General features: G+C 48.0%; 1 protein-coding gene across 1 annotated transcript; it reads right to left on the bottom strand.

Moving 5' to 3' along the window:
- Positions 1-525: 525 nt before the first annotated feature.
- Positions 526-2,561, bottom strand: LOC109778879 (bidirectional sugar transporter SWEET6a-like). Its single transcript, XM_020337467.3, has 5 exons — positions 2,482-2,561; positions 2,177-2,393; positions 1,903-2,064; positions 819-938; positions 526-710 (listed from the first exon to the last, which is right to left on the bottom strand). Exons 1-5 carry the CDS (start codon positions 2,559-2,561, stop codon positions 558-560), a joined length of 732 nt encoding a protein of 243 aa, XP_020193056.1. The 3' UTR covers positions 526-557.
- Positions 2,562-10,425: the final 7,864 nt, after the last annotated feature.

The following is a 10,425-nucleotide window of genomic DNA, read 5'->3' as shown; positions in this document are numbered from 1 at the left end:
GTGACAAGTTTCAAAATTCAAAGGTTTGCCATGTATGCATTCCAATGATTTGTACAATTTTCCATGTTTTGGAAAAGTAAAGTATTATGAATTTGCAATGTGCCAGATAAGAATTTACCATGTTATGAACCTGCACATAGAAAATGCAAAGATTCCCATTCTGGAGCGAACATTTTTACCAGCCAACGGCCATCTAGGTGTTCGCCCCAGATTTTTAACATTTGGGTATATCATTGCGTAAGAGTAGATTCAGAGAGTAAACATATGTGACAAGCGTGCTGTAATTATTCGGGACAACGCAGCTACATATATTAAGTTCCAGTTTGCGCCTCTGCATGAATATAGTTCTAATTTGCACGAGGGCAGACGACAGTGGTTCACGAAACGCACACTCGATCAAGACTAGCTAATTATAACAAAGACTAGCACACCACACTTGTTGAAGCATCGATCATCCGGAATTTAACTAATCAAAATGTTTAGGGCTAAAATCTCGGCCGCCGGCCGGACTAGAGTCACTTGGCGACGGCGGGCTTGCTGCTGCTGCAAGCCAATGCTTATCTGTCCACGGTGACCGAGACGTTGCCGGCTCCAGCGGGGTTGCTGGTGGGCAGCTCGACGCTCTTCTCCTCCTTGGGGGTTCTCTTGTAGTAGCAGCCGTAGAGGATGAGCTGCATGAGGCCGAAGAAAGCGCCGAGGCCATTGGGGATCTGCATGCATGCATGGCAGTTAGATCGATGAGACAGAAAAATCTAGCTAGCTGGGTTTAATCGGTATACTTGTTTGAGATGTGTATATGTATGTATGTATGTACTGACCGTGACGTAGAGGTCGAACTTGATGAGCGCGTAGGCCAACCAGCAGCAGCCGTTGAGGAAGTTAACCAGCGACAGGGTGAATGGCATGTACTCCACACTCTTGGTCTTGATCACCTTACCCTGCAATCAAGTATTGCAATCTAATCTTAGTAGTACTTACATCACCAGGTAACAAGAGCACACGTACGTACGTAGGTAATTAACAAGGCTGACTCTCATTGAATCCCTGATCTAAATATAATGAGTAGGTACACAAACTCACTGGTTAATTAGCATCATAACTCATAGATTTGGCAAGAGTGAAGGATCACAAGAAGCAAAAGAGAACATGCATCCTCGGTGCATTGGCACATACGTTTGTGATGAAGTGCTGGATCACATGTTTTTAGTCATGTCATGAACGGCTCTTCCATGCGATTGCGGACCCGTCACTCCAACAGCTAACACGAGATTTTGGCGGCCGGGTGCAACAGAAAGTTTGGTTGGCTGGCTATAGCTATTTACACGGCATGCAAGTCCAGATCCACAAGGAAAGGACACGCAGGGGTTGCGTTACCTTTGAGCTTTTTTGACCAAACATGTGCACACAAAACAACATCTTGTGAAATAACTTGGATGTCTGAAGTAGATCTACGTAAATCGAACAGCATGCATCTTCTAAAATAACTTGGGTGTGTGAAGCCAGACCCCTACGTGAATCTAGCCACAAAATACAGAATATGTACACAAGGCAACATCTTGTCTCGTAAAATAATTTGTGTGTGGAGAGTACATCTACTGTGTGAGGTGGGCAGCATGCATTCATCTAGCCACTCAAAGACACTTGGGCCCAAGAGCTAGCAGATCCATGCATGCAGATTAACCACGCATGTCTTCTAAACAATGCATATTATCACTCCATACGACCAGAACGGCATGCATTAACACACAACTAACAAAGTTCAAAACAAATGAAACGAAATAAAATAACAGCTGCGCCTCCAGAATTAAGAGCAAACGGATCAATGGCTTAAAGCATGGATCAAAGAGTGCATGCATGCACACGTACGATCGATCCATGAGGAAGGAGGGTGTAGGTACGTACCATGATGGTGAGCGGGGAGGCATACATGATGGTTCCGAAGATGACGCAGAGGATGCCGACGATCATGGAGCGCTTCTCGTGGGTGTGGGCACCGAGGAGCACGCCGAGCACGACGGCCACCATGAACGCCGCCTCGGCGGCGAGCACGCCTATCATCTTCAGCTGCAAGCACGGAGGCACGCACGCACGGGCATGGGTTAGGGCCAGATCTTGTTCTATCTAGACGAAAACCAACGGGCGAGGGGATTAGATTTAGGGATGTGGTAGTACGTACCCGCTTGTTGTTGGTGGAGTAGAGGAAGAAGATGATGAGGTAGGAGCCCTCGATGACGAGCCCGATCCCGTTGATGGTGACGACGAGGATGCTGTTGGGGTGGACGATGGGGAGGCCGTAGAAGACCCAGAGCATGCAGTTGAGCAGCGTCGCCAGGTAGGGGTCCGGCTTGAACTCCTCCACGTCCTTGGCCTTGATGATCCGCCAGAAAACCGGCCTGCAACATCCACCATCCATGAATATAGATTACTCTAGACTGTCTACAAAAGAGGCGGCGGATTAGAGGAGGGGGGATGGGGGCTTACGTAGGGGAGAGGAAGAGGCCGAAGGAGATGACATTCCCGATGATACCGACGACGTTGCGAGCTGCGTCGGCGGACACCATCTCGCTCGGGTCGCCGGGGCGGAGGAGCTGACGCGCTTGAGGAAGGAGGAAGGGTTGGTTGTGGGTTGGGGGCGAATGGGCGATCGGGGCAGAGGGAGGCGGAGCGTATATAGGCGCGGCGGCTTCGCCTTCCCAAGTTATCGTTGGAACTGATCTCAGTCAAAACAAATTAACTAACCGAGAGAAAAGGGCGGGAGGGATAAGCCTTGATCTCTCTCTCTCTCTCTCTCTCTCTCTCTCTCTCTAAGTTGCCCTGATCTCAAGGGCGCCCTATGTCTGGCATTGTAAGCGAGACAGGAGCGAACCCCATGCTGAACGGAACCCCGGTTGGGCCGGCTCACGCGCACTGGAAAGACCAGCCTGGTTTCTGTTTTGTTTCTTTCACGTTTTTATTTTATTTTTTTCTTTCTTTTTTTTGAGAGAGAAATTTCCAATCTATTCATCAATCATGACAGTACAGAGAACACAAGAGGTAATAAAAATTACAACCAGGTCTATGGACCACCTAGCGACGACTACAAGCACTGGAGCGAGCCGATGGCGCGCCACCGTCATCGCCCCTCCATCATCGGAGCCGGGCAAACCTTGTTGTAGTAGACAGTTGGGAAGTCGTTGTGCTAAGGTCCCAAAGGACGAGCACACCAGAGCAGCAACCATCGCCGATGAAGGGAGTTGTAGATCGGAAAAATCAAGCCTGAAACCACACGAACGAAGACGAACAAAAACTGGATCCAAATAAATCCATCGAAGACCAACACCGGCCAAATCCCAGGAGATCCGACGGAGACACACCTCCACACATCCTTTAACAACGCTATTCGCACCATCGGGACGGGGATGGGATGTGGGAGACATTATTGCTACCAAGAGACATCGCCGCCGCCACACAGCCCCAACCAAGACGTTCAGTCTAGCAAAAATGAGAACAGGGTCCCTCCCGCCGGCGGGGGGCCGAGATCCTCCGCACCTCCACAGGCCAAATGCCATCGGAGGCGGGGCGGATCCGCGGCGGTGCCGACGGGAGGAGGAAGAAGACTTTTCTTTGCTGTGTGGATACTTATCCTTGTGAGAGGCCTAGTCCATCCGCACCTTTTATTTTTCTTTTGTTTATACTCTAAAATATTCTAAATATATATATTACACAAAACACTCTTCAAAAAATATTTGAAAGATCTTGAACAAATATTTTGACAATGTTGGGCAAGTATTTGAAAAATGTTGAACAAGTATTTCGAAAAATGTTGATCATGTATATAAAACTGTTTAACAAATATTTGAAAAATACTGAACAAGTATTTGAGAAAGAAAAAAGTCCATTTTACTACCCTGAATAAAGTGGGTGGTTCACTTTACCTCCTGATCTTATTTTCAGCTTCTTCCACCCCCTAAACAAACCAAAACCAGACACACACAAAAACCCTGGCCGGTTTGTCTTCACCCGCGGCTGATGTGGCAGTGGTCAACGGTGGTTTTGACTCGGTGGGGCCCTCTTGTCAGGTCGGGCTGGATAGAGATGCGGCGCAGGTTCGATTCGAACCAAAAAAATCCCCAGCCCTCTCCCCTCTCTGTCGCCGTCGCTGGCCCTGTCGAGGCAGCGGTGATCTAAGGTGAGCAAGGCTGGTCGGAGTGCTGTTGGCGGCTACGGCAGTGGTGCATCCGACGAATCTTTCCCGAGGTGTTGCTTCTCCCACGGCCGCTGTCCTGCCGCCTTCCTCAAACCCTAGTTCGATGCCTCCGTCGACGGGGCGGCGACCGATGTTGTAGGGAGGGGTCAGACTGGTTCCGCGGCGGCGCAGACGAACTGAGGTGAGTCCCATCCCCTTCCCGCTCTACTTGCTGCAGTTGCTATAGTTGTTATCTGCTCTAGTTGCTGTAGAAAGTAGAAAAAGCTCATGTCTTTAGGTTCTAATTGTCCATTGCTTGCTGTAGGTTAAGCAATGGATGAGCTAGATTGGTTAGGCATTCATTTCTTTTACAATGGCCAATTTGAGAAGTCAAGGAAGTGTGTGTCATATGTTGGTGGTCATATACAAGTCACACAAATTCATAGGGACATTGTTACCATAGCAACTGTCAGGGATCAGCTTGCAGACATAATGATGGCTTATCATGTTCAAGAGCTTACTGACAATCACAGGCTGTACTGGTTGTTTCCTGGAAAAAATGTTAGAGATGGGCGGAGAAGGTCGGACACTGATGCTAATGTGCATTTCATGGACAGGTGCATTACAGATGGTGGTGTTGTGGATGTATATGTGAATTATGAAGATAATGGTGCTGAAGATGGACAGGACAGTGGGTCTGAAAGTGGAGAAGAGAAGGAACAAAATGATGTTTCAAATGCAGAAGAAGATAGGGCAGAAGAGAACACTGACATTGATTGGGAGGATGAGCATGAAAATTGCTCTGTTGAGGAGGACCTGGAGCATGAAAGTGGAGAAGAGAAGGAACAAAATGATGTTCCTTTAGTGGATGTTGCACAAGATGAAATCAGTGATGAATGTGAAGATCTAGATTGGTGCCCTAGAGATGAAGACAGTGATGGGAATCGTAGCATAATTTTAAAATTTTCCTACGCTCACCAAGATGCATCTATGGAGTGTACTAGCAACGAGGGGAAAGGAGTGCATCTACATACCCTTGTAGATCGCGAGCGGAAGCGTTTCAATGAACGTGGATGACGGAGTCGTACTCGCCGTGATCCAAATCACCGATGACCGAGTGCCGAACGGACGGCACCTCCGCGTTCAACACACGTACGGTGCAGCAACGTCTCCTCCTTCTTGATCCAGCAAGGGGGAAGGAGAGGTTGATGGAGATCCAGCAACACGACGGCGTGGTGGTGGATGTAGCGGGTCTCCGGCAGGGCTTCGCCGAGCTTCTGCGAGAGAGAGAGAGAGAGGTGTTGCAGGGGAGGAGGGAGGAGCCCAAAGCTGTAGGTTGCTGCCCTCCCTCCCCCCCTTTATATAGGCCCCCTGGGGGGGCGCCGGCCCAGGGAGATGGGATCTCCAAGGGGGGGCGGCGGCCAAAGGGGGGGAAGGGGTGCCTTGCCCCCCAAGGCAAAGGGGAAACTCCCCCTAGGGTTCCCAACCCTAGGCGCATGGGGGGAGGCCCAAGGGGGGCGCCCCAGCCCACTAAGGGCTGGTGCCCTTCCACTTTCAGCCCACGGGGCTCTCCGGGATGGGTGGCCCCACCCGGTGGACCTCCGGGACCCTTCCGGTGGTCCCGGTACAATACCGGTAACCCCCGAAACTTTCCCGGTGGCCGAAACTGGACTTCCTATATATAATTCTTCACCTCCGGACCATTCCGCAACCTCTCGCGACGTCCGGGATCTCATCCGGGACTCCGAACAACTTTCGGGTTTCCGCATACATATATCTCTACAACCCTAGCGTCACCGGACCTTAAGTGTGTAGACCCTACGGGTTCGGGAGACATGCAGACATGACCGAGACGCCTCTCCGGTCAATAACCAACAGCGGGATCTGGATACCCATGTTGGCTCCCACATGTTCCACGATGATCTCATCGGATGAACCACGGTGTCGAGGATTCAATCAATCCGTATGCAATTCCCTTTGTCAATCGGTATGTTACTTGCCCGAGATTCGATCGTCGGTATCCCAATACCTAGTTCAATCTCGTTACCGGCAAGTCTCTTTACTCGTACCGCAATGCATGATCCCGTGACTAACGCCTTAGTCACATATTGAGCTCATTATGATGATGCATTACCGAGTGGGCCCAGAGATACCTCTCCGTCACACGGAGTGACAAATCCCAGTCTCGATCCGTGCCAACCCAACAGACACTTTCGGAGATACCCGTAGTGCACCTTTATAGTCACCCAGTTACGTTGTGACGTTTGGCACACCCAAAGCACTCCTACGGTATCCGGGAGTTGCATGATCTCATGGTCTAAGGAAAAGATACTTGACATTGGAAAAGCTCTAGCAAACGAAACTACACGATCTTTTATGCTATGCTTAGGATTGGGTCTTGTCCTTCACATCATTCTCCTAATGATGTGATCCCGTTATCAATGACATCCAATGTCCATAGTCAGGAAACCATGACTATCTGTTGATCAACGAGCTAGTCAACTAGAGGCTTACTAGGGACACGTTGTGGTCTATTTATTCACACATGTATTACGATTTCCGGACAATACAATTATAGCATGAATAATAGACGATTATCATGAACAAAGAAATATAATAATAACCTTTTATTATTGCCTCTAGGGCATATTTCCAACAGTCTCCCACTTGCACTAGAGTCAATAATCTAGTTACATTGTGATGAATCGAACACCCATTGCGTCCTGGTGTTGACCATGTTTTTCCCTAGGGAGAGGTTTAGTTAACGGATCTGCTACATTCAGGTCCGTATGTACTTTACAAATATCTATGTCTCCATTTTGAACACTTTCACGAATGGAGTTGAAGCGACGCTTGATATGCCTGGTCTTCCTGTGAAACCTGGGCTCCTTCGCAAGGGCAATAGCTCCAGTGTTGTCACAGAAGAGAGTCATTGGGCCCGACGCATTGGGAATCACCCCTAGGTCGGTAATGAACTCCTTCATCCAGACTGCTTCCTGTGCTGCCTCCGAGGCTGCCATGTACTCCGCTTCACATGTAGATCCCGCCACGACGCTTTGCTTGCAACTGCACCAGCTTACTGCTCCTCCATTCAAAATATACACGTATCCAGTCTGTGACTTCGAGTCATCCAGATCTGTGTCGAAGCTAGCGTCGACGTAACCCTTTACGACGAGCTCTTCGTCACCTCCATAAACGAGAAACATATCCTTAGTCCTCTTCAGGTACTTCAGGATATTCTTGACCGCTGTCCAGTGTTCCTTGCCGGGATTACTTTGGTACCTTCCTACCAAACTTACGGCAAGGTTTACATCAGGTCTGGTACACAACATGGCATACATAATAGACCCTATGGCCGAGGCATAGGGGATGACACTCATCTCTTCTATATCTTCTGCCGTGGTCGGGCATTGAGCCGTGCTCAATTGCACACCTTGCAATACAGGCAAGAACCCCTTCTTGGACTGATCCATACTGAACTTCTTCTATATCTTGTCAAGGTATGTACTCTGTGAAAGACCAATGAGGCGTCTTGATCTATCTCTATAGATCCTGATGCCTAATATATAAACAGCTTCTCCAAGGTCCTTCATTGAAAAACACTTATTCAAATAGGCCTTTATACTTTCCAAGAATTCTATATCATTTCCCATCAGTAGTATGTCATCCACATATAATATGAGAAATGCTACAGAGCTCCCACTCACTTTCTTGTAAACACAGGCTTCTCCATAAGTCTGTGTAAACCCAAACGCTTTGATCATCTCATCAAAGCGAATGTTCCAACTCCGAGATGCTTGCACCAGCCCATAGATTGAGCGCTGGAGCTTGCATACTTTGTTAGCATTCTTATGATCGACAAAACCTTCCGGCTGCATCATATACAACTCTTCCTTAAGGAAGCCATTAAGGAATGCCGTTTTGACGTCCATCTGCCATATCTCATAATCATAGTATGCGCCAATTGCTAACATGATTCAGACGGACTTCAGCTTCGCTACGGGTGAGAAAGTCTCATCATAGTCAACCCCTTGAACTTGTCGATAACCCTTAGCGACAAGTCGAGCTTTGTAGATGGTCACATTACCATCTGCGTCCGTCTTCTTCTTAAAGATCCATTTGTTTTCTATGGCTCGCCGATCATCGGGCAAGTCAGTCAAAGTCCATACTTCGTTTTCATACATGGATCCTATCTCGGATTTCATGGCTTCTAGCCATTTGTCGGAATCCGGGCCCGCCATCGCTTCTTCATAGTTCGAAGGTTCACCGTTGTCTAACAACATGATTTCCAGGACAGGGTTGCCGTACCACTCTGGTGCGGAACGTGTCCTTGTGGACCTACGAAGTTCAGTAACTTGATCTGAAGCTTCATGATCATCATCATTAACTTCCTCCCCAGTCAGTGTAGGCACCACAGGAACATCTTCCCGCGCTGCGCTACTTTCCGGTTCGGAAGGGGTGACTATCACCTCATCAAGTTCCACTTTCCTCCCACTCAATTCTTTCGAGAGAAACTCCTTCTCCAGAAAGGACCCGTTCTTGGCAACGAAGATCTTGCCTTCGGATCTGAGGTAGAAGGTACACCCAATAGTTTCCTTAGGGTATCCTATGAAGACGCATTTTTCCGATTTGGGTTCGAGCTTTTCAGGTTGAAGTTTCTTGACATAAGCATCACATCCCCAAACTTTTAGAAACGACAGCTTAGGTTTCTTCCCAAACCATAATTCATACGGTGTCGTTTCAACGGATTTCGACGGAGCCCTATTTAAAGTGAATGCGGCAGTCTCTAAAGCATAACCCCAAAATGAGAGCGGTAAATCGGTAAGAGACATCATAGATCGCACCATATCTAATAGAGTGCGATTACGACGTTCGGACACACCATTTCTCTGAGGTGTTCCAGGCGGCGTTAGTTGTGAAACTATTCCACATTTCCTTAAGTGTGCACCAAACTCGTGACTTAAATATTCTCCACCACGATCTGATCGTAGGAATTTTATTCTCCTGTCACGTTGATTCTCAACCTCACTCTGAAATTCCTTGAACTTTTCAAAGGTTTCAGACTTGTGTTTCATCAGGTAGACATACCCATATCTACTTAAATCATCAGTGAGAGTGAGAACATAACGATATCCTCCGCGAGCCTCAACACTCATTGGACCACACACATCGGTATGTATGATTTCCAATAAGTTGGTTGCTCGCTCCATTGTTTCGGAGAACGGAGTCTTGGTCATCTTACCCATGAGGCATGGTTCGCACGTGTCAAATGATTCGTAATCAAGAGACTCCAAAAGTCCATCTGCATGGAGCTTCTTCATGCGCTTGACACCAATGTGACCAAGGCGGCAGTGCCACAAGTATGTGGGACTATCATTATCAACTTTACATCTTTTGGTATTCACACTATGAACATGTGTAACATCACGTTCGAGATTCATCAAAAATAAACCATTGACCAGCGGGGCATGACCATAAAACATATCTCTCAAATAAATAGAACAACCATTATTCTCGGATTTAAATGAGTAGCCATCTCGAATTAAACGAGATCCAGATACAATGTTCATGCTCAAAGCTGGCACTAAATAACAATTATTGAGGTTTAAAACTAATCCCGTGGGTAGATGCAGAGGTAGCGTGCCGATGGCGATCACATCGACCTTGGAACCATTCCCGACGCGCATCGTCACCTCGTCCTTTGCCAGTCTCCGTTTATTCCGTAGTTCCTGCTTTGAGTTACAAATATGAGCAACCGCACCGGTATCAAATACCCAGGAGCTACTACGAGTACTGGTAAGGTACACATCAATTACTTGTATATCACATATACCTTGGGTGTTGCCGGCCTTCTTCTTGTCCGCTAAATATTTGGGGCAGTTCCGCTTCCAGTGACCACTTCCCTTGCAATAAAAGCACTCAGTCCCGGGCTTGGGTCCATTCTTTGACTTCTTCCCAGTAACTGGTTTACCGGGCGCGGCAACTCCCTTGCCGTCCTTCTTGAAGTTCCTCTTACCCTTGCCCTTCTTGAACTTGGTGGTTTTATTCACCATCAACACTTGATGTTCTTTTCTGATCTCCCCTTCCGCTGATTTCAGCATTGAATATACCTCGGGAATGGTCTTTTCCATCCCCTGCATATTGTAGTTCATCACAAAGCTCTTGTAGCTTGGTGGAAGCGACTGGAGGATTCTGTCAATGACCGCGTCATCCGGGAGATTAACTCCCAGCTGAGACAAGCGGTTGTGCAACCCAGACAC

This window comes from Aegilops tauschii, chromosome 7 (assembly GCF_002575655.3).
Source record: "Aegilops tauschii subsp. strangulata cultivar AL8/78 chromosome 7, Aet v6.0, whole genome shotgun sequence".
NCBI lineage: Eukaryota > Viridiplantae > Streptophyta > Magnoliopsida > Poales > Poaceae > Aegilops > Aegilops tauschii.
This window is presented reverse-complemented; position numbering and strand designations above follow the sequence as displayed.